The 25021-nt window shown below is 45.3% G+C and overlaps 1 protein-coding gene across 1 annotated transcript in view; it reads right to left on the minus strand.

Moving 5' to 3' along the window:
- Dgat2 (diacylglycerol O-acyltransferase 2) overlaps nt 1-3389 on the minus strand; it is a 35057-nt gene extending 31668 nt beyond the window's left edge. Inside the window, exon 1 of the mRNA XM_070034984.1 lies at nt 3080-3389. Coding sequence (XP_069891085.1) covers nt 3080-3200 — 121 coding nt within the window. The 5' untranslated portion in view covers nt 3201-3389. The remainder of the gene's footprint in view (nt 1-3079) is intronic.
- Nucleotides 3390-25021: the final 21632 nt, after the last annotated feature.

The raw sequence follows: 25021 nt of genomic DNA on the forward strand, positions 1-25021 counted from the left end.
ACCACCACCATGTGCAGGATCCTGTGTTGAACCCCGAGGATACAGGCAAGCACCCAAGGGGTTATGGCCCAAAGAGTGTGAGTATACATATAACCAACTACAGCTCCCATACCTGGCCCGGGGAAGTACTGCAGGTATTAGGAGATACCAAGACAAATTAACCCTGTTACAGTCCCCAATATATACCCATCACCCACTCTCCTACAAAGAAACCAGACACCAAGGTATCTTTTATTATCACTCACCCAGCTCTGCACTTCCCTTCATAGAATCCATGGGCTCTCCTTGAATACTGTCACCAACAAAGTGTTTACACTATGTCAAAGCAGTGGGAAATTATCTGCAGAGGCAAACTAGGCCACTAGGGAGTGTCTTCAAAGACACTGGGTGCAACAGAGATGTCAAGATTACCCAAATGTGCTTCAGCATCCTCCCCTACTCCACCTAGTCTGTTACCAAAGTAAATCTCAGAGCTGAACTGACTGGTTTGCATTTCATATTAGCCCTTGCTACATTCCATGATGGATTCTTGTGCCTGGTTTTTATAATTCATATTTCCAAGATCTGATAACAACATGGGAAATTCTGCTGGTATGATATGAAATGACTTGGTCAAAAACATCTTCTGGACTATAAATTCTTTTTAGTAACAAACTCTAAAATATGAGAACTGAGGGTCATGGGCTCCTGGAAGACACAGTTCACAGCCTGTGGACAGCAGAGTATAGGAAGGGATCCCCAGGAAGAATCACCACAGAGAAAATGTCCTAATCCATTATCCAAAGACAAAAACATTGTAAACACATGAACATGGGCAAGTCACTTCTTTCCCTGGTAAGTGCATCAAAGGGCACAATGAATAGGGCACACTGAGTGGGAAAAGAGGCTGTCAGAGATTATTGGCTGGTGGGTGGGACAGATGAGGCTCTCACTCTAGGATAGAGAAAGAAGCTCAGTACCTTTCCAAGGGCAATGTGAAGTACCCAGACTAAGAAGAAGGTCAGATAAGCACAAGGAATAATGTCAATGTTAAGATAGTTAAATGGAGACTGGTCACTCCAGCCAGCATATTAGAAATGATTTTGATTAACAGTAAGAAATATTCATGATATAACCTTAAGGAGAAAACATAATTCGGAACTATATCTACAACATGTCCTCAAGGTTTTGTGTATAACCTGTATAGAGAAAATACTAATGCTAATAGAAAACTATCATTGGATAGTTTATTTTTTCCTTTGGTGCCAGTCCTGGGTCTTGAACTCAGGGCATTTATGTGCAAGGCTAGCACAGTGTCACTTGCACCACAGCTCTATTTCTGGCTTTTTGGTGGTTAACTGGAGCTAAGTCTCATGGACTTTCCTGCCCAGGCTGGATTCAAACCATGATGCTCAAATCTCAGCCTGCTGAGTAGCTCGGATTACAGGTATGAGCTACTGGTGCCTGGCTCTACCAGTAATTTTTATTTTCTCCTTATCTGACTATATATTAAGATTTTCAAGCAGGGTGCTGGGCCTGTAATTCTAGCTACTCAGGAGGCTAAAATCTGAGGACCACCGTTCAAAGCCAGACCAGGCAGGAAAGTCCTTGAAACTCTCATCTCCAACTAACAACCAGAATATCGGAAGTGGCACTGTGGCTCAAGTGATAGAGCACTAGCCTTGAGCTGAAGGGCTGAAGGACAGCTTCCCAGGCCCAGAGTTCAAGCCCCATGACCAAAAAAATTTTTTTTTTCACTAAAAGATTATTTTTCATTATGAAGGTGAACAGAGCAGGCAGTTAACTACTAAAGAAAAACACCACCTTAGAGAAGTTCAGCAAGCAGAAAACTGGCTTAGGAGGAGAGTTTTTTGTTGTTGTTGTTTTTGGTTGGTCATGGGGCTTGAACTTCTGGGTCTGAGCACTGCCCCCCAGCTCCTCAGCTCAAGGTGAACACTCTACTACTTGAGCCACTGCGCCGCTTTCCATTTTTGAGTGGTTTATTGGAGACAAGAGTCTTACAGACTTTCCTGCCTGGGCTGGCCTTGAACTGCAATCCTCAGATCTCAGCTTCCTGAGTAGCTAGCATTATAGGCATGAGCCACCGATGCCTGGCATGAGGAGAGTGTTCATGCAAAATGGACCAAGACAATTGAGATGACTTCCAAGGGTCTACTAGATTTGTATTTAATCCCCCACTCAAGGGGGTGGGAACTGCCTCAATTTCTCTAAGTGTAGGTAAAGAGAGTGGGAGTGAAAGGAATGCTTTTCCTTGCACAGGAAAAACAGGCATTTGATTTCAACTCTGCCCCTAATTCACTGAGGACCTCAGTGCTACCCTGGAGGACATCCAGCCCCCTCCTTCTAAGTATATCCAGAGTACACCATGCTCAGAGTTGTTACTGAATGGGCTTTGCAGCCTGGGCTGGCAGATGGGAGTGGGACCGAAGACAGTATGGGTACACCCGTTTTAGCCAGACATGTACCCCATCCAGTGGCTGCTTTAGGAGATTACAAAACCCTTTCTACCCGGCTGCATCCTGTCTCTCAAGCCAAAGTTTGTTCCACCTGGTGAAGGAGAGAAGGGAGGGAACTGCCAGGGGTCAGAAACAGTATGGGGGTGGAAGGAGGGGGGTGATGCTGGGGAGGAGCTAAATATCCTGAATAACTGAAAAGGGTGGATGGTGTCGCCCTTATCATAAGCTGGGGGACTGGAAGTGATGTAACCCATGTTGCAAAAATGAATGTGTGCCAGAATGGGGAGAGAATGAACCTAGACTTGTCTAGGTTGCCTGGCTGCCTGGATCAGATGAACAAGATGATGGGAGCCGGGAGAGTCTCCCCTCCAACCCTCCCCCCCAAAGGAAGATTTGGGACATGGTGGCGAATGCTTGCAATGCTGGCGCCCAGGAGGCATCAGCAGGGGAGATCGTGAGTTCGAGCTCAGTCCAGGATACACAGACCCAGTCCCAGAAAAGAGGGAAGAGGAAAGGAGAGGAGAGGGAGGAGCTGGAACCTCATCTTCACTGGTCAGCCCTCCAGCACAGGTAGGCAGTTTCATGTCCCCAGGATGAAAGAAAGCCCCCGGTGTGGCACTCACCCCATTTCCCAGATCTCTCTGGGGACAGCTCGCCTCCTCCATTCGAGCTTTCGCCCCGGGCAGCGCCGGTCCGGCGCTCGCCTCGCAGGACCCCTGAGTAGGCAGCTATGAGGGTCTTCATGCTGAAGCCAGTGCAGCTCACAGCCCGGAGGGAAGCCGCTTCACGCCGCGCCCCTGGCCCATGCCCTGGCCACCAGGGCCAGGGCTTCGCGCAGAGCACGGGAGCCTGGGGACGGTGCCTAAGCCTTGGCGGCCTCGGCACCGGAGCTGGGACGAGTGGCCGGCGGCGGTGCGCCGAGCAGCCAGAAAGCGAGCGAGGCGCGGCCACTGAGCCCGCGGCGGGCTCGGAGCGCGCTTTATAACCTCACAACGGGGCGGGGCGCGACGCGGAGGGGCGGGGCGCGATGCGGGGGGCGGGGCGCGACGCGGGGAGGCGGGGCGGGCCGTTCCACCCCCGCGGCTCACCCCACGTCCTCGCGGGGGGTGGCGCGCCTCGGTCTTGGATTGGTACCGTTCGTTCTCCGGCACTGACTGGGCCTGCCCTGCCCCAGCTGGACAGAACATAGTCCAAACCTGGAGCTTGACTGCCCTTCTCAAGGGGAGCGCCTGGTTACTCCAGATGCCTTCTCAGCTCGCGCCCTCGGCCTCCCCCAGAGACTTTGGTACGGCCCGGCAGCTAGAACGTGGGCCGGGAAACTGAGCACGTGCCGGACGGTCTGAGGGCGCTTGTGTTCTTTTCCTTCGGCTGAGTCTCCTTTGGCTGCACATGCAAAGGCGCCTTGGCCAGTGGTGCTGGGATTAGCTGGGTTAAGGCTGGGATTAGCTGGGCTAAGGCTGAGCTTCCTACTTACCTAAAATGCTACCTACCCTTCCATTTATGAAGAGGCATCATAAGCATCTGTATACGCTGTTGGGTACTGAAGACCCTGTCCTCTGCTGGCGTAGGTGAGCGGGTGGCAGGAAGGAACGCTCACTGATACTGGCAACAGTCCGGGGACAGGAGTGAAGCCAGGGCCCGCTGGAACCACAGACAGGGGACCCTGCCTCCCCCTGGGGGAGGGTACACTGCTCAGAAAGGTCTATATAGGACAGATGTGGAATCCTACCTGGCGTTCAGCTCTGGTCCTGCCATTCTAGAGCCTCAGTGTTCGGTGTCTGTAAAGTGAGAAAAATTGTGGTGAGGTACTTGGAGAGCTAAGGAGGTGAGTCATGAAAGATGCTTAACTTGCACCTACAAATGGTTTGAATTTTTAATTGCCCGCGGATGAACAGTTTTGCACACGAAGGATGTGAGTGCAAGGCTGGACAGGCATATAGTTTTAGGAAAGTCCGCATGTTTGGGTCTGGAATATGTGGAACCCAGGCAGTAGGGGCAAGATCTTGTGTATCGTTCTTCGACACTGAAGTGGGAGTGGGATTTAGAGAGAGCTTTAAATATTGTAGCAACAGTATGGGAGACAGATAGGAAGGTCTGTAAGCCTGGAGGGCTGTGGGAAAGGCTGTGAGACAGAGCTGGGCATGAGAGGATGAGGCTCAAGACAGGGTAGTTAGTGGTCAATGGATTGGAGGGAAGGCCTGGTATCAAGAAAAGCATTGGGAGTGATTTATCAGATGTGGGGGCAACCAACATGTTTGTGAAAAGACTTGTTTGGGGGCACAGCATGAGCAGGCTGCCTACCCTGTTAATTGCACTATGAAAAGAGAGTGGGTCTCTGGTTTTGAATCTCTTCTTTTCACAGGTAAAGGGGGAAATTCAAGAGTCACAGTCCCAAGGCAGCATGTGACAAATGCTACTGGTGAGACCTAGGAACATATCCATTTATTTAGCTCCCTCAAAGCCACAAAAGTAAATATCGTTGAAAAAATAGAACCCAGAGGCTGATGCAGTGGCTCAAGCCTACAATCCTACTTGGGAGGCAGAGATAGAGAATGGTGGTTCAAGGCCCCCACCCCCAAATTATTGAGATTCCATTGTAACCAATGGCTGTGTGGTGATGATCAGAGCCTGTTATCACAGCGATGGGGAATGCACAACAGCTGGATGAAGTGATGCATGCCTGTCACTTCAGCACATAGGAGGAGTGAAGTCCAGTCCAGCTGTACATAAATGGGGCCTTATCTGAAAAAGGAACCAATACAAAAAGGGATGGCAGGGTGGTTCTGGGTGACAGAGTGCCTGCCTAGCAATTTGGAGGCCCTGAGTTCAAACTCTATTGCTAGCAAAAATAGAAAGATAAAAAAAGAAAATGGAAACCTGAACTGGTAAAGAGTAGAAGAGAAAGTATACCAGGCAAGAGAGGCCAGCATGTGGTAAGGACCTGAGGCTAGATGAGCTTGATGCCTTTTGGAAAACTGAGGGAAGGCTAGTGGCATGCTACATCAGCATGGTGTGTACAAAGGTGTGAGTTGGGGATAGGGTAGTATATTTTTGGGCAAAGAAGGATGCAGACAGGTAGATGCTGAAGGTATCAGTAGATTCTTGGAGGTAAGATGCCTATAGGCCTGGAAGACCACTGTGTGGCTTGTGCCTGCTCTACAAGAGTCTCTTGTGGAGGTGGCCTTGGACTAGAACCCATGTTCCACCCACTCAGCTTAGTGTGATCTAAAGGGTAGTGCTTGAGTAGGGAGGCAAGATACCTGGGTTTTAGCCTCTTTTTAACCTACCTAATTCACCAGGTGTCCTTAGGCATCTTTTTTTGGGGGGTGGGGGGGTCTGGTCGTGAGGCCTGAACTCTAGGCCTGGGTGCTGTCCCTCAGCTCTTCAGCTCAAGGCTAGCGCTCTACCACTTGAGCCACAGCGCCACTTCCGGCTTTTTTCTTTTTGCTTATGTGGTGCTGAGGAATCGAACCCAGGGCCTCAGGCATGCAAGGCAAGTGCTCTACCACTGAGCCACCTTCCCAGCCCCTCCTTAGGCATCTTGTCTAGGTGTCATTAGGCATCTTGTCTAGGCTTGTCTAGGCTTGTCTAGGCTTCTCTGGGCTTCTGTTTCTACATTGTAAAATGGGAGTGACAAGTTCTGGTCTTGCCAATTTCACTGGAGTACTTAAAGATCAAGTGAAGTCATCAGATGTAAAGGGTGTTACCACTGTGCCAGGACAAAATAACATCTCACTATCTTAATGATAATAAGTAGCAAGGTTTCAGGTAAAGGAGGCTCATTTGAAACATTCAGCTCCCAAGTCAACCTACTTCAGCACATTTTTCTGTGCACCCTTTCTGGGTCTAGTGCTGATTAGGATATAGGAAATCAGACTTAGCACCTGCTTTTTTTTTTTTTTTTTGGTCTGTCATGGATCTTGAACTCAGGGCCTGTGTACTGTCCCTCAGCATTTTAGCTCAAGGCTAGTGCCCTACCACTTGAGCCACAGTGCCACTTCCAGTTTTCTGGTGGTTTATTGGAAAGTTTCACGGCTCTTCCTGCCCCGGCTGGCTTTGAACCATCACCCTCAGATCTCAGCTTCCTGGGTAGCTAGGAATAAAGGCCTGGCAGCACCTGCTTTTGTGGAGACCTAACCAAGAGATGGTCACTCAATGGTAGCCAATGGTCACAGGACATCTAGGATGTGGATACAGAGAAACATGGAGGCCGTGACAAGGCTTCCTGTGCTGTCACTATTTAGGGTGTCTGCTTCTCCACTGGGCCAGGGGCTACTCAAGGGCAGGGGCTTCATCCCTCTTTGGCCAAGTGTGGTTTGTCAGAGAGGCTCAGCTCACAGTGAATGAGCCAATGAGGATAGTAGTTAGAGACAAGCAGGAAATGGTAAATTGGAAAGTCAAAGGGATCAGAGGATGAGTCTTATTGTGTCAGAGGAAGGGATTGTATGTATACAAACTTTAGGTTAGATTTCAGTGAGGTATAGATTTAGGATGGGATCTCCAGGTGTGACTAGAAGGATTTAGGCACAGGGTAGGTAGTAGGGTTGCAAAGGGGAGGGGAACCAAATGAGAGAGGCTGATGCCAGACTAGAACTAAAGGGTTCTGTGGTCCTGCTATGAAGCTCAAGCTTCATCCTCTTTGGGATGGACCTAGGGAAAGTATGAGCTTCAGGGATCAGATGGTGGGTTAGAAAGATAGGCTGGGCTGTAGTATGGAGGTAGGGGCTTAGAGAACCTGGCTGTAAAAATCTGACCCAATGGTTGCACCCTTCATATGCGGAAATATCTGCATTCAGATGAAGGCCAAAGGCTGAGAAGCACAGTCAACTGCTTCTGGGTCACCTCTCAGAGCATCAGTCTCTGGCATCCTGACTAGTAGAATGCTCTCTGCCATCTTCTGTACCCATGACTACTGCTTAAACACACTGGTCCAGAATGGAAAACCAGACCCAGAGTTAGAACTACCCAAAGAGGATATTTCTCAGAAGCATTCTGTATCCTGGGCCTATTTTCTGCATGGGCTGTTCTCAGCAAGCCCTGGTATCTGGTTCTGTCTCCACACATCCTAGCATGCCTAGGTTTCCTATAACAACCTGTCTTGAGTTCCCATGGGTAAGCCTGTGTGCTAGGACTTGGTCTACCTCTCCTTCATCACCTGCCAATCCAAACCACAGGGGTTCTGGCCACACTAGAGAGATAAGTCACACTTCCAAGAAGGTTCACCGCTTTTACCAAAGGTGGTATGTCCTAGCGCTCCTTAAAGTCACCAGAGCTCAGCTACCACTAGGAAATATGTGTGTGGCCTTGCAGTTCCTAAAGTGTTTGATACATGTAGGCTGAGACACACTACAATGGTTGGGAGCCCTAGCCCTCTACCACCCAGAGAAGGCTAGTGACTATAAACTCTATTCACAAGGAGGAAGATGCTTCCCTACAGACACAGGGAGAATGAAACAAATGTCTACCAAAATCCTGCTCTGGGCTTACATAGGCTTACCCAGTCCTCATGTCCATTCTGCAAGAGTAATTCTCACTTCTTCTTTGTAGATAGAGTGCTGAGAGGTGCAGAGACCATAAAGTAGCACATACTGAGCAGCTCTAATCAGAAACCTGACTTCTAAAGTACTTGTAGATCCAAGCATGTTGGATAAAGGATGTATACAGTCTGTCATAAAGCCCAGGTCCTCACAGCATGTAACCCATGGATTCTTCTCTGCCCCACAGGGCTGGTAGGAAGGGGCTACCAGTCTTGTGCTAGTGGCTCATGACTGTAATCCTACTCAGGAGACTGGGATCTTTGGATCGTGGTTCAAAGCCAGCTGAGGCAGGAAAGCCCGTGAGACTCTAACCTCCAATTAACAACCAGAAAACTGGGAGTGGCACTGTGGCTCAAAGTAGTAGAGCACTTGCTTTGAGCAAAAAAGCTCAGGGACAGTGCCCTGGTCCTGAGTTCAAACTTCACAACTGACAAAAAAACAAACAAAACTCCCAAAACCAAAACAAAAACAAAAACAACTTAGACCAAAGGGCATTCCATCACAGCTTTGTGAGGTCATTCCCATTTTCCAATTAGGAAAACAAGTTCGGGAAATCAAGAGCTTGCTAGATATCAGGGATGGAGTAAAACAAGCCAGTCTCATGGCCACAGTTAGGATCTGTTGGGGTTAAACTCGTGGGGCTCACCTCACTTGGAGAGGAGGAGGGCAGAGGTTCAGACAAGGGGAGGGTGGCTAGCAGGACTGGCTCCTGTCTCTTCTGTGGGACTTTCCCACAGAAGTGGGAACTTGAACTTCATTTGAACTTTATCTTCAGAGCAGTGGGGAGCCATAGTCCCCAACTCCTGCCATGCCCAAGGGTAAGTTATTCGGTCTTGTGTTTTACAAAGATCATTGTCAAGCAATGATTACCTCTGCTTTTGTTTGTTTGCAGGATTAGGGTTTGAACTCATGGCTTCACACTTGCTAAGCAGGTGGGTACTCAACCACTTGAGCATGCTCCCAACCATTTTTTGAGTTATTTTTCAAATAAGATCTCATATTTTTGTCCAGACCAGCCTTGACCCACAATCCTCTGACCTATTCCTCCTCATAGCTGGGACCACACGATGGCCTGGAGAGCCTATTTCCACTTTCAGAATAGCTAGTGTTACAGGCTTATCTCTGCCTTTTGTTGGGCTTTCTGTAGGATACAGCCTACTCTAAAGAGTAACTTGAGAAAAGTATAACATAAAATCTATTTATCAATCCAATTAAAAATGGGCTAAAGACTTAAAAAGAGACTTCTCTGAAGAAGAAATAAGAATAGCCAATAGACACATGAAGAGATGTTCAACATAACTGGCCATAAAGTAAATACAAATAATTGAGATTTCACCTTACCCCAGTTAGAATGGCCATTATCAAAAACAACTAACAGAGCTGGGAAGGTGGCTCAGTGGTAGAGCACTTGCCTTGCATGCATGAGGCCCTGGGTTCGATTCCTCAGCACCACATAAGCAGAAAAAAAAAGCTGGAAGTGGCGCTGTGGCTCAAGTGGTAGAGCACTAGCCTTGAGCTGAAGAGCTGAGGGACAGTGTCCAAGCCAAGAGTTCAGGCCCACGACCGGACCCAAACAAACAAACAAACAAACAAACAAAACCCCAACTAACAATAACGGATGCTGGCCAGGATGTGCCCAGAAGGGAGCCCTACTGCACTGTTGGTGAGAATGTAAAATTGTTTGACCACTCTGGAAAGCAGTATGGAGGTTCCTCAAAAGACTAAACATGGAGTTTCCCTAAGACCCAACAATGCCACTCCTGGGTATTTATCCAAAGGACCACAAACCAGGCCCCACTAAAGCCACAGCACAACCATGTTCATTGCAGTATTGTTTATCATAGCTAAGATTTGGAATCAACCCAGATGACCCTCAGTGGATGAATGGATAAAGGAAATGTAGTATATATACACAATGGAATTCTTTGTTTCTATCAGAAAGAATGACATTGCCCCATTCATCAGGAACCAGAAAGACTTGGAAAAAATTATATTAAGTTAAGTAAGACAGACCCAAAGAAACATAGGCTGCATGTTTCCCTTTGTTTGTAATAATTAGAATGTGCCTATAAATCTACAATTAGGCCCAATGATAGTAAAAGACAAAAAAATTACACTTGGGCATGATTAATTAAACAGGACTCTAAACATTCACCCAGACCAAATGAAGATATTCTTAGGAGAGGGTCACAGGGGCTCAATAGTTATGTGCATATGACCATATAAAATGAAGCTTATAAAAATGAACTCCAAGAAATGGAGACAAGAGGTGTTTTGTTGTTGTTGTTGTTGTTGGTCGTGGGGCCTGAATTCTGGGCCTGGGCACTGTCCCTCAGCTCTTCAGCTCAAGACTAGCACCCTACCACTTGAGCCACAGCACCACTTCCGGCTTTTTTCTGCTTATGTGGTGCTGAGGAATCGAACCCAGGGCTTCATGCATGAAAGGCCAGCACTCTACCATTGAGCCAACTTCCCAGCCCTACAAGAGGTTTTTTATTGTACTTGTTTGTGGTTCTTATTTTCCTTCTTTCCTTCCTTCCTTCCTTCCTTCCTTCCTTCCTTCCTTCCCTCCTTCCCTCCTTCCCTCCTTTCTTTCTTTCTTTCTTTCTCTTTCTTTTTTTCTTCTCCTCCCTTCCTTCTTTCCCTCCCTCCCTCCCTTCCTTCTTTCTTTCTTTCTTCCTTTCTTTTTTCACTTTCTCTCCTCCTCCTCCTCCCTCCTCCTCCTCCCTCCTCCTCCTCCCTCCTCCTCCTCCTCCTCCTCCTCCTCCCTCCTCCTCCTCCTCCTCCCTCCTCCTCCTCCTCCTCCTCCTCCTCCTCCTCCTCCTCCTCCTCCTCCTCCTCCTTCTTCTTCTGCTTCTGCTTCTTCTGCTTCTTCTCCTCCTCCTCCTCCTCCGTCTCTTCCTCCTCCTCCTCCTCCTTCTTCTTCTTCTCCTTCTCCTCTGCTTTTTCCCCCTTTTGTCACTATTTTTATTTCTGTATCATTTGTGTAGTATATATGGTTATCTGATTTGGGGAGGGGAAGGGGAAGCACAGAAGTGGTGGGACAAATGGTAACTAATGTAGCAGTGATACTCACTAGACACTGTATTAGGAATGAACTATACAACTTGGGGAGGAAGGAGTTCAGGAGGGGAAAAACTGGGAGAAAATGAGGGAGGGGGTAATACTGTTCAAAAAGAAATGTACTCATGCCAGGCACTGGTGGCTCCTGCCTGTAATCCTATTTACTCAGGAGGCTGAGATCTGTGGATCATAGTTCAAAGCCAGCCTGGGCTTTATTTATTTATTTATTTATTTATTTTTGGGTCCGGTCGTGGGGCCTGAACTCTGGGCCTGGGCGCTGTCCCTCAGCTCTTCAGCTCAAGGCTTGCGCTCTACCACTTGAGCCACAGCGCCACTTCTGGCTTTTTTTTTTGCTTATGTGGTGCTGAGGAATCGAACCCAGGGCCTCCAGCATGCAAGGCAAGTGCTCTACCACTGAGCCACCTTCCCAGCCCCTTTCCGGCTTTTTTCTTTTTGCTTATGTGGTGCTGAGGAATCGAACCCAGGGCCTCATGCATGCAAGACAAGTGCTCTACCACTGAGCCACCTTCCCAGCCCCTCAGCCTGGGCTTTGAACCACCAGAAAACTGGAAGCAGTGCTGTGGCTCAAAGTGGTAGAGTGCTAGCCTTGAGCTGAAGAGCTCAGAGACAGTGCCCATACCCAGAGTTCAAGCCCTACAACCAACAAAAAAAGAGAAAAAAAATATACTAATTCCCTGACTTATATAACTATAACCCCTCTGTATATAATTTTTAATAAAAATTTTTCAATGAAAAATAAAAAAAGAATCTATTTGTCAGGATAGGCTGGGTATAGGGAAAGCTCCAGGCTTTCCTTCAGGCTAGTGACCTTGTAAGACTGATGGCCAGAAGGACCAAGGGGAGGAAGTATTGTGGAGTGGTAACTGTGGAGAGGGCTGCCTGCCCGGAGCTAGAGCACAGACAACCCGGGGTCCTGACAAGGTGGCTGTCTCCCCTTTCCCTCTCCTTCCTTTTGCTTCCCCTTTCTCCTTTCCTCCCTTCCTCCCAGGTTAATACCAGGGCTTCCTGCAGCCCCATGGGTAAGGCAGGTCCAGGGTATAGTCCATGCTGCATATAAGGGTAGAGAAAGGCAAGGGGAAATCCGGGGATACCACATGCTCCAAGAGGACTCTGTCTCCCTCTCTGTGCTTCATCAGACTCCTATCTTCTCTTTCAGAGTACCTGTAACTCCTGATGTTTACACATTTGTCTGTCCCTGAAGAGGCTACTTGAGGGCAAAGGTAGAATCAAAGTCCTTTCTGTATCCCAGTGCCCAACTGGGCCTGGCTGATGCACAGGGATTGGGTGGAAGAAAGGTGGGAGGGAGGGAAAAGGGGGATGATGAAGGATGTTGACATAGCTGGCACTAAATGAAGTGGTAGCAGGCCAGGAGAGGAAGAGAAGGGGTGGTTTGAAAGATGCTGAGGCCTTAGAATCTCTAGGGCTCCTTGGCAAGGATGTAGGGCAGACGGAGAGAAAGGGATGACTGAAGGTGAGTCTAGTTTCAGGAGACCTTTCGCTCTAAGTCTAGGCCTTAGGGGGCTCAGTGATGGCCTGTGGCCAGATGTGTCTTGTGGGTAGCAGATATGGTTGACAGTAGGGGAGGAGGGAAGGGCTGAGACCCTGGGGAACCAGCCACTATAGCAGTCTCAGGCCCCTTTCTAGAATGTTCTGTCGCAATAAGTATAGCAAGCTCACTTACATCATTCTGTGTGTAAGTTGCTTTCTCAACTCTCAGAAGGCTTTTTCCCTACTGGGGCAGGGAATCTTTCATTGCTCAGACAGATCCCCAAATATTCATTTTTCATTAGTCCTTCCTATCTGGTCCTGATTTCCTGAGACACCCTCCCCGCCAACTCTCCACCCCCACCAACTCATCTTTGCTGTTTCAACTCTTCAGGAACCAACATTCTGCAGGAAAAACATCAAAGAAAGCCCATCATTATTGAGCAATAATCACTTCAAATCTCTCTGTTTCTTTTTCTTTAAAGAAATAGGATCTGATTATATAGCCCAGGTTGACCTTGAACTCATACTCCTCCTACCTTAGCCTTCCAAGTGCTGGGATTAAAGGCATGTGCCACCAAGTCCTGCTGCCTCAGCTCTTTATCAGTCAAACCATTTCTTTATGTGCAGCCTTATTCAGAAGCTCAAGAGGTTACAGAGATAACAAAGATGCTCTGGCTCAGCCAGGGTGACCTTAGGCCGCCCTATGGTCCACCCATCCACCCTCATCTTCAGGAATCTCAGGCCTATGCTGTGAAAACTCACACAGTAAGTGTTGTGCCAGAGATAAACAGAAGACAGATGGTGAGGTTCATGCTCCTACCAGGATGTGGGCAGGGTACAGGGACAGCTCTAGGCCTTCCCTGGGGCTACTGACATGTAAGGCTGGTGGCCAGAGAGCCAAGAGGAAGAAACCCAGTGGAGTGAGAGCTGGGTGGAAAGACTGCCTGATAGGCATACACAGTGTCCTGGTAAGGGTGGCTTTTTCCTCTTCCTAATATTGGGGTTTCTCAGAGGGTGAGACAGCTCCTGGAACTTGGTCAGAGCCATAGTACTGAGTAAAGGCTCAGGACAGGTTGGTGGGATGATTTTTATAATTCCAAGTATGCTTAGTCACACTTTTTTTTGTGTGTATGACAGTGCTGGGGCTTGAACTCAGGGCCTAGATGCTATCCCTTAGCTTCTGTGCTTAAAGCTAGTGCTCTATCACTTGAGTCACAGCTCCATTTCTGGCTTTCTGCTGGTTAATTGGAGATCAGAGTCTCACAGACTTTCCTGCCCACACTGTCTTTGAACCACAATCCTCATATCTCAGCCTCCTGAGTGGTTAGCATTATAGGCCTGAGTCACACGTGCCTGGCTTCAATACACTTCTCATCCATTTTACCCAGACTCCTGCAGGGACCCCAGACTGAAAAGGCCCTGGGCTTTGCCATGTGTTGCTTACTGTGTTCATACTTCAATTTCCTTAGGTCCAACTACCTGGGAATAAATACAGCCCCTACCTCCTAGGTTTGTGGTGAGGACTGAATGCCCTACAATGCCAGGACAGGATCTGGTACACAGGCCTTGGCTAATAGTACCAGCAGAACCGTTATAGTTTTGGTAAGAGCTGGCAGGACAGGTTTGCCAACAGCTGGGGAAACTTGTTCAAAGGGCTTTTCTCAAACACAAAGGGCAGGGAAGGCAAAATTCCCAGAGAAAGCAATAGAATTGGAGGAGACCAGGAGTGACAGAAGCAGACCTCCTCTGCATGGGAGCAGATCATAGCACAGTGTGAGCTGGAGCCTTGCAAGGAGCAAAAGGGGCAGAGGCCGCCATTGTGGTCTTAGAGGAAACTCCAGTTGTTCCACACTTGACACATCAGATCCTTCTGGTGCAAGGCCCCTGTGGCAGGTACTGGGCATCCCCAGAAACACGCAAGAGATGGGTATGAGTCACCCTGCTCTCAGGAACTTACACTCTAGGGAACCACCTCCAGATGCAGATGACTGCAACACAAGAGGAAGTTAGAAATGCCAGGAAATTGCAGAAGAGGGTCCTGGGGAATCAACACTTTATGGAGGAGAGGCAATTGAGTTGAGCTCCATCAACCTATATGAACCCCTCTGCTGTACCACTAGGTGGTAGATCTCAACTTTTAGGGTACACCTGTTAAAAATGACTTGTTGAGCTAGGTACTGGTGGCTCATGCCTATAATCCTAGCTACTCAGGAGGCTGAGATCTGAAGATCACAGTTTGAAGCCAGCCCAGGCAGGAAAGTTTGTGAGGCTGTTATTTTCAAATAGTTGGAAGTAGAGCTGTGGCTCAAGTGGTAGAGCTCTAGTGTTGAGCAAAAGAAATTCAGGGACAGCACCGAGGGCCCTGAGCTCAAGCCCAGGACTCACACATGTATGCATGCGCGAACACACACACACACACACACACACACACACACACACACACACACACACACACACACACACACACACACACACACACACACACACACACACACACACACACACACACACACACACACACCACAACCTGTTAAAGAACAGTTGTTAGTTTGGGGCTGGTGGCCCACACCTGTAATCCTCATACCTGAGGATTGAGGTTTGAAGTCAGCCAGGGCAGGAAAGTCCATGAGACTCTTATCTCCAATTAACCAGCAAAAATCTGGAAGTAGAGCTGTGGCTTAAGTGGTAGAGTGCCAGCATTGAGTGAAAAAGCTAAAGGACAACACCCAGGCCCTGAATTCAAGCACGTGCACATACATACATCAGACTGGACCCAACCCGAGAGTTTCTGATTCAGTAGCTTCCCAGGAAATGTTGCAGTTGCGGCAGCAGCTGCATGGTAAGTGCCCTTCTCTCCCCAAGCTGCTTTACAATGAAGGGACTACAGAGCAATTCGGTTGGTTCACTGATTCAGTCATTCCCCTGGGCTAGGATAGATCTTATGCTTAGTGTGCTTGAAGGCCAGTACCACAAAATTAAATAAATAAATGATCCCAGTGGCATCTGAGCAAGACTGCAGCAGATATCTGTAATTTCTAGGACCTGTGTTCAGCTGGAGAAGCACTGAGCACTGGAGGATGGCAAGTACCTTCTTGATTTTTCAAAAGGTAGAAAAGAGGGTTTCATGAGTGACAGCTGGTAGTAACAGGCCCTAAACTCCAGAAGTTTCTGTCTGCCTGTTACTATTTTGGGTACTTTACATGGGTGGATTTATTTAATTCTCACAACAATTCAATTATAGTAGTACTTATATAATGAAACACATTTTTCTATATAATCATATTGCTTGACAGTATTTTCTACCATCATTCTCTTTTTTTTACTTTTTTGCCAGTCCTGGGGCTTGAACTCAGGGCCTGAGCACTGTCCCTGACCTTCTTTTTGCTCAAGGCTAGCTTTCTACCACTTGAGCCATAGCACCACTTCTGGCTTTTTCCGTGTTTGTGGTACTAAGGAATTGAACCCAGGGCTTCATGCATGCTAGGCATGCACTCTATCACTGAGCCATATTCCTAGCCCAATCGTTCTCTTTATTTTACCCCTCACCCCCCTCATTTTCTGGTCTAGTCCCACTCTTCATTAATTAAAAAAAATAGGATAAAAAGAGACTACAAAATTTGAATAGGGTCACACAGGTGACTGAGCCAGGGATTAAGCCAAGGCTATGTGGCTTCTGAGCTGAGGTTCTAGAATAACTTCAAAATCCTGGCTAGATTCTAAGGTCCATGGTATATGCTGCATCTCATGAAGGATGTCCTGTGTACTTATAGGAGCTTTCAGTTGAGTCACTGAGAATAAGTAGTATCAGTGTGACAGTTCCTTCTCTTATGGCCCTGAGATTCTCAAGAAGGCCTAGGCCCTTGGGTGCCAGTATAGAGTGGTTGGCCAGAGGCCTGCCCAGGCCCTGCCAGGGAGGAATGGGTGCCTCAGGCAGGAGCTACTGCTACAGGAAGGTTTCCTGGCCACTTCAGGCTCTACCTACAGCCTGGCCTTGTGGACTTTATAAAAAATAAATAAATAAAACAAAACAAAAAAACAGCCACCTGCACCATGATGTTAACTCAGATTATGCAGGAAACACAAGAATGGGAAAGCTAATATTTTGGGTGACATTTACTTGGACTAGCAGGCCCTAAAAGGCTGCTGAAGGATAATGTTGAAACACACACACACACACACACACACACACACACACACACACACACACACACACACACACACACACACACACCTATTGTGCTAGTCACACACACACACACACACACACACACACACACACACACACACACACACACACACACACACACCTATTGTGCTAGTCCTGAGTCTTGAACTCAGGGCCAAGTGCTGTCCCTGAGTTTTGATCAAGGCTAGTACTATCACTTTGAGCCACAGCTCCATTTCTATGAAAGAAATATTAAAGTTGAGTTTGGGTAGGTGTCTCTCAGCCCCTTTCTTTAGAAACCATGGTCTCCTCCAGGCTATTGGAGAGGCTCTTGCAACTGAGTGGGGTTGGGATTCTGTTAGCTGATCCTCTGAGAAAAAAGCATGTGCTCCTGGGCCCCCAAACAAACACGCATACCTACACTTCTTCCCCAGCCTGGAAATAGTGTCTCCATCTTCATGGCCAAGGCCATGCCACCTTGAACACAGCTATAATAACCTCATTTCTTTTTTCTTTTATTTTTGTTGGTCATGGGCCTTGAACTCTGGGTCTGAGCACTGTCCCTCAGCTCTTCAGCTCAAGCCTAGCGCTCTACCACTTGAGCTACAGCGCCACTTCCGGTTTTCTGGTGGTTTACTGGAGATAAGAGTTTCTCAGATTTTCCTGCCTGGGCTGGCTTTGAACCGCAATCCTCAAATCTCAGCCTCCTGAGTAGCTAGGATTACAGAGGTGAGCCACCAGCACCCAGCCTAACCTCATTTCTGATCCCCTGTGTCCAAGGGCCAGAGGGTGTTGGGAACACACACCCATTTTCTCCTTATCCCTGCCCCTCTTTGGATGAGGCCCAAGTTCATCCAAGTCCTCTTATAACCTAGCCCCTGCTGCCCTCTCCTGTTGTCCCCCCTCTTTTCCCACAATCCTCGGGTACAGATCTATTCTCTGGTCACAGTAAGTCATAGCCTGTGCCCCTGAACATGCTTTTCAACATCTGGGTATCTTGAACTGGTCGCAGTAGTAATAGGTGCTAACTCTAGAATTTGCTGTCTCTTCCTATTCTAGGCACTTATCATAGAGGATTGATTTAATAAGGCACACAACAACCCCATGGAGTAGGAACTATAATTAGTCCCATTTTTGAGATTAAATAAAAATGAGTCTTCTCCCGCATTTCCCTCTTTTTCATACTCTCCTATCTGTCCTGTTTTCATGTAGCTACCTTCAAGATGCCTTCTTTACAACTTCTTTTTTATTAAAATTTTTGAGTAGTTCTGGATTTGAATTCAGGGCCTAATACTTGCAAGGTAGACACTTTTACCATTTGCAGCTCTTCTTCAGAGTTTGTTTTTGTTTTTGTTTTTGTTTTGTTTTTTTGGGTCCGGTCGTGGGGCCTGAACTCTGGGCCTGGGCGCTGTCCCTCAGCTCTTCAGCTCAAGGCTAGCACTCTACCACTTGAGCCATAGCACCACTTCCGGCTTTTTTCTTATGTGGTGCTGAGGAGTCGAACCCAGGGCCTCAAGCATGCAAAGCAAATGCTCTACCACTAAGCCACCTTCCCAGCCCCGAGTTTGGTTATTTTTGAGCTAAGGTCTTGCATTTATATGTAGGTCCTGGACCACAATTCTATTTACAATCCCCGTGTTGTTGGGATGACAGATACAAGCTATCACACCTAGCTTTTAATTGGTTAAAATGGGGTCTCTTAAACTTTTTGCCTAAGCCGGCCTCAAACCATGATCCTCTCAATCTCAAAATTATATGCGAGAGCCCCCTCTTTTAAACTTTTACTTCAACACTGAGGTCTGGGCTGGGAATTTGTGGGTAGAAAGTTCATAGCTTGGGGGAAAATACCAATTTTAGAGAATCAAATGTTTGTGTAACAATCTGTCCATATTCCTGCCCCTCCTGCCTATCAACAGATATCTGATTGATTTTTCTTTTTGTTTGTTTTTTGAATTATCAGGGTTTGAACTCAGAGCTACTTGAGTCACACCTCTAGCTCTAAGGCTGAGTTATGAGATTCCAAAGCCCAGCATCATAATGTTGGAGGGACATCAGCCAAAACTTACTGAATTCCTTTAGTAAGGAATGAATCCAATTCATCAGCTGGAACTTGTGTAGTCATGCACAATCTAAGAACTTAGAAAGCACAATGTGGGGGTGGGGGCGGTACTTGGGGAAGTGGAGGGAATGGATGGTAGGGGAAAAAGGAGGAGACAACAATGCTCGACAGGAAATGTACTCATTACCTTGCTCATGTAACTGTAACCCCTCTGTACAGTATTTTCACAATAAAAAAAAACTACCAAAAATGAGGAAAAAAAAGAAAGCACAATGTGGGGTCCAGGATTTAGTTCTATGGAACCTACCACCATGGAGGTACTCATTCATCTACTTACCCATCTGTTTAGTCATCTAACACATTGGATGTGTCCATGTTCTTTGCCAAGACTTGTGTAGGTACTGGGGGGCAAAGGGGAGAAACAGAGCCAGATCCTACCCTCCTGGAAAATTTGAAATCCCAGATCAAATTGAGAGGAGTTTTCAGAGAAGAGGTTCTTTGCTGGGGGGGTGGTGGTTGGGGGGATGAGGAAGAGGCTAGAAACAGATAATTATTTAGATCTGACCTTGTGTACAACATTGTCCATGCCTTCTGTCATTCGACCTTCACCACAACCTTTAAAGTATGAGTTCACAGCAGCTTTGAAACAGAGCTGAAGCCAGGCATCAGTGGCTCACACCTGTAATCCTAGCTACTCAGGAGGCTGAGATTTGAGGATTACAGTTCAGAGCCAGTCTAGACAGGAAAGTCCATGAGACTCTTCCATTTGCCACCAAAAAGCTGGAAGTACAACTATGGCTCAAATGGTAGAGCAGTAGCTGTGAGGAAATAAAAACAAAAAATAAAAACCCAGGGACAGTACCCAGAACCTGAGTTCAAGCCCCAGGACTGGCACGAAAAATAACAACAATGTAATACAAACAAAGAAACCAGAGGTGATAGCTAGAAGAAGAACTGAAATTTGAATTCTGTTCAATCTGATCCAAAGCCCTATCTTGTTTCTGTTCACCTAGAACTGAATGAAAAATATTTAGAGGGTAAAGGAGAGACACAGAGAGGGACTGGGGGATTTTTACAACACTGTCATTGGGCAATCTCCAGAATTAAGTTCATAGCTGTTAACTTCTTGTGTACCTGGTATTGAGTAATAGACTCAGACCTAAGATAAACTCAGGGGAATTTGAACCCAGTGAGCTAGCCCAGTCTGTCCTCTGCCAGGCCAACCCCACCCCACTTGGGACCAAAGGCTTGTTTTCGACATCGGTTTGGACACTCTTTCGCCCACACTAGCCCTCTTTTCTAGCTCCAAACTCATTATTTTACAAAGAACAGATGTGGAAAAATGGCCAGGCCACTTCTGAGGGTGTTCCTTTTAGGACACTTAATCTAATATGTAAACTGTCTTGGGATAAAGCTGCTCATAATCATATTTTTTAATCTGTAGAGTCCCTAGTAATACTGCTTTTTTATTCACAATACTAGCAATTTGTGTCTTTACTCTTTTTTTGCTTGGCAAGTTTGACTAAAGGTTTTTCGGTATTATTTTTTTTAATAAAGCCTTTAATTGTTTCGGTGATTTTTGTTCACTTATTTTCAATTCCATTTACTGCTTTTATCTCTAATGCTTCCTTCAGCTTGCCTTAGTTATAGCTTGCTCTTCTTTTTCTTTAGCTTAGAGGATTGATTCCAATTTTTTTTTTTAATTGGTCATGGGGCTTGAACTCTGGGCCTAGGCACTGTCTCTCAGCTCTTCAGCTCAAGGCTAACGCTATACCACTTGAGCCACAGTGCCACTTCCAGTTTTCTGTTAGTTTATTGGAAATAAGAGTCTCATGGACTTTCCTGTCCGGGGTGGCTTTGAACCAGGATCCTCATATCTCAGCCTCCTGAGCAGTTAGGATTACAGGTGTGAGCCACTGGCACCTGGCCCATACATCTTATTTTCTTTTCTCTTTTCTTTTCCTTCCTTCCTTCCTTTCTTTCTTTCTTTCTTTCTTTCTTTCTTTCTTTCTTTCTTTCTTTCTTTCTTTCTTTCTTTCTTTCTTTCTTTCTTTTCCTTCCTTCCTTCCTTCCATTCTTTCTTTCTTTCTTTCTTTCTTTCTTTCTTTCTTTCTTTCTTTCTTTCTTTCTTTCTTTCTTTCTTTCTTTCTTTCTTTCTATTTGTCGGTCGTAGGGCTTGAATTCTGGGCTTCAGCGCTGTCCCTCAGCTCTTCAGTTCAAGGCTAGCACTCTGACACTAGAGCCACAGTGCCACTTCCAGCTTTTTTCTGTTTATGTGGTGCTGAGGAATTGAACCCAGGGCCTCTTGCAGGCAAGGCAAGCACTCTACCACTGAGCCACCTTCCCAGCCCCCTCTTGTTTTCTTAAGCATTAAATGCTAAAAATTTCCCTTGGAAAACTGTTCAAGCTGTGTCTTATAAATTTTATGTATTTTCGTTTTTCATTCAAAAGTTCTGGTAAAAATTTCATTTTTATTTTTTTTCTCTGACTATTGTTTATACTTTGAACTATACTATTTAGTGTGTTGATTCCAAATATTAGGTGGGTAAAATTCAACTGTATTTTTGCTAATCCTTTGTAGTTTTCAATTCCATTTTGGTGATAAAACATACTTTATATGACTTCAACTTTTTAAAATATGCTGGAAGTTGTTTCATGGACAGAATTTTAGTGATATATCATCATGAAAGACGTGTCTGACAATTGTTTTTTTTCTAGTCTTGCACCTGAATTCAGGGCCTAGTCCTCTCAATTGTTTTTCCTTGTTCATTCGAACCACACCTCTAGTTGGCATTTTTCTAGTTAAGTGGAGATGAAGTCTTTCTGAATCTGCCAGGCTGGCTTCAACCACAGTCCTCCAGATCTCAGCCCCCTGAGTAACTAGGATTACATTCATCAGCTAACACTACCCAGTATTGTTGTCAGTCTTTCATATGTACTTGAAAGGAATGTTTATTCTGCTAGCTGCAGATAAGTGTTCTATAAATGTAAGAGTCAGGTTATTATTCACATCTTCTATGGTCTTCTGATTTTCTGCCCATTTGTTCTATCAATTACTAATTAGAAAATTCAAAATCTCAAACTATAATCATGGGTTTGTGTACTTTTTCTTTCAATTCATTCAGGTTTTTCCCCTATCTTGAAGACTGGCTATCAAACTCTGTGTTGGGATTATTATGAGTTATTGGCATTAATTGGCATTTGGTCGTTATGTGATATCTCTTTTTATTCCTAGTAATAGTGTTATGAGACTTACTTTGTATGATATTAACACAGACACTAATTTTCTTTTGGTGAAATGTTTCATCAATGTCTATATGGTACAATTTAACTACACTTTACATTGTAAAGTGTACTATAAGCAGTATACAGTTGGATTTTTAAGAATAAATCCAGGGCTAGAAGCATGGCTTAAGTAGGTTTACTTATCAAGATTCAGATCCTGAGCTCAAATTCTAGTACAGAAGAAAAAAAAAAAAAAAGAAAAAGAACCGAATAAACTTTCTCAAAGCACATTATATGTGCTTGGGGATTATCACAATGAAATTTCCTGTGCTATTAATATACTGATAAAAATATTAAAAAAAATTAACTCTAACCTGCCCCTAGTGGTTGGTAGGGTGCTGATGGCTTACACCTGCTACTTAGGAGGCTGAGATCTGAAGCCAGACCAGGCAGGAAAAGTCTGTGAGACTCTTATCTCCATGGTGGTGCTATGGCTCAGGGACAGTACCCAGGTCCTGAGTTCAAGCCCCATGATTGACAAAAAGAAAGAAAGAAAGAAAGAAAGAAAGATAGAAAGCAAGAAAGAAAATTCAAAGTCTTAAACTATAATTGTGGGTGTATGTACTTTTTTGTTCAATTCTTTCAAATTTCTTTCCCCATGGAGATTGGCTATCAGACTCTGTATTTAGGACTATTACGATTTATTATGAATTGGCATTTTGTCATTATATCACTTTTTATTCCTAGTAATATTTTATGAGACTTATTTTGTATGATATTATCACAGACCCTAATTTTCTTTTGGTTAAGTATTCAACTAATGTGTATATGGTACAATTTAACCTCACTTCAATGTAAAGTGAAGTTCCTGAATTAAAAAAAAGTTCCTGGATTAAAAATAAATAAATCCAGGGGCTGGCAAGGTGGCTCAATGGTAGAGTGCTTGCCTTGCATGCATGAGGCCCTGGGTTTGATTCTTTAGAACCACATAAGCAGAAAAAGCTGGAAGTGGTACAGTGGCTCAAGTGGTAGAGGGCTAGCCTTGAGCTGAAGAGCTGAGGAACAGCACCCAGGCCTAGAGTTCAGTCACCACAACCAAAAAAAATAAAAAATAAAAATAAAAAAATCCAGACTGGAGGCATGGCTCAAGTAATAGAAAGCTTGCTTATCAAGCTTAAGATCCTGAGCTTAAACTCCAGTACTCAAGATAAAAGAGAAATTGAATAAACTTACTCAATGCACACTTTATACATCTGTGGGATTATCATGAAAACATTAATATGTTTGATATGCTGATAAAAATATTTAAAACAATGAACTCCAACCTGCCAATCTCCATGTTTTGCTGTTAATGTAATTATCAATATGACTAGATCTAAATCTAGCCATTTTCTTATTTTTCCTCATCTAATCTTTTTTCATGTCTTCTTTGGATTAATTTACCATTCTACTGTTATTCTGTATTTTACACTACTGAGTTATTGGTTCTATATCTTTTAAAACTTTTGATGGGTTGGGAAGGTGGTAGAGCGCTTGCCTTGCATGCCTGAGGCCCTGGGTTCGATTCCTCAGCACCACATAAGCAGAAAGAAAAAAGCCAGAAGTGGCACTGTGGCTCAAGTGGTAGAGCGCTAGCCTTGAGCTGAAAAGCTGAGGGACAGCACCCAGGCCCAGAGTTCAGGCCCCACGACCGGACCCCCCCCAAAAAAACCAACAACAACAACAAACTTTTGATAGTTGCTGGGTGCCGATGGCTCACATGTTACTTAGGAGGCTGAGATTTGAAAAAAGGTTTGAAGCCAGTCTGTGGGTAGAAAAGTCTGCAAGACTGTTTCTCCAATTAACCAGTAAAATGGTAAACTGGAGATGTGGTTCAAGTGGTAGAGTATCATCCAAGAGCAAGAAAGTCAAGCAAGAGAGAAGAATGCCAGGCCTTGAGTTCAAACTCTGGTACAAGCTACACACATAAAACTTTTTTTAGCCGGAAACTGGTGGTTCACACCTGTAATCATAGCTACGCAGGAGGCTGAGGATTGCTGTTCAAAGCCAGCCCATGCAGGAAAGTCCATGAGACCCTTAACTACAACTAACCACCAGAAAATAGGAAATGATGCTGTGGCTTAAAGTGGTAGAGCACTAGCCTTGAGCAAAAGAGCTCAGGACAGCACTCTGGCCCTGAGTTCAAGTTCCATGACTAACAAAAACAAAAACAGAAACAGAAAAACAAAAAAACTTCTAGTAGTTTATGTAGGATTTACATTGTTCACCTTAAACTTATTAGTACATCTTTGAATAATAATATTCCATTTCATGTTGTAAGAACCGTGCAATGCTAAATTCCATTTCTTCTTTCCTGTCCTTTGTCCTATTTTGTTACATATTTCTACAAATGTTGTAAGCTCCATAGTAAATTTTAGTGCTTTTGTTTTTAAAGTGATTGGAAATGAGAATATGGTCATCTTATTCTGTTTTGTATCACTATAACTTAATGCCTGACACTTGGTAGTTTATAAAGAAAAGAGGTTCATGTTGGCTCTTGATTCTGGAGACTAGAAAGTTCATAATCAGGTAGCCACATCAAGTGAGAGCTCCCAGATACTCCAACACACAGCATAAAACCATGAGCAAGCAGATGAATTTGTGAGAGTGAAAAGGGGACCAAACTTCTATGATAGCTAACCTATTCCCAAAGAGAAAAGCATTAGTCCATTCTCTCAAGGGATCTCTTCCCATGACCCAAATATCTCCCCAAAGTGCTATACTGAGGAGTTACAGCTCCATCACATGAGTTTTGGGGGATATCCTTGAACAATAGCAACATTCTTGCTGATTTCTTTTCTAGTTCCCAGCGGGCTTTGTTTCTTTGTGTAAATTCAAACTGTCTGATGTCATATTCACCCTTTCAACAAAACACTCTCTAACCTTTCTTGTCATACCCATGTGCTGGCAATGAATTCTCTTAGCCTTTATATTTAAAAAGTCTTACTGTTAGTCTTGAATGATATTT

This window comes from Dipodomys merriami, unplaced genomic scaffold, assembly GCF_024711535.1.
Source record: "Dipodomys merriami isolate MVZ:Mamm:240054 unplaced genomic scaffold, mDipMer1.0.p SCAF_25, whole genome shotgun sequence".
Lineage (NCBI taxonomy): Eukaryota > Metazoa > Chordata > Mammalia > Rodentia > Heteromyidae > Dipodomys > Dipodomys merriami.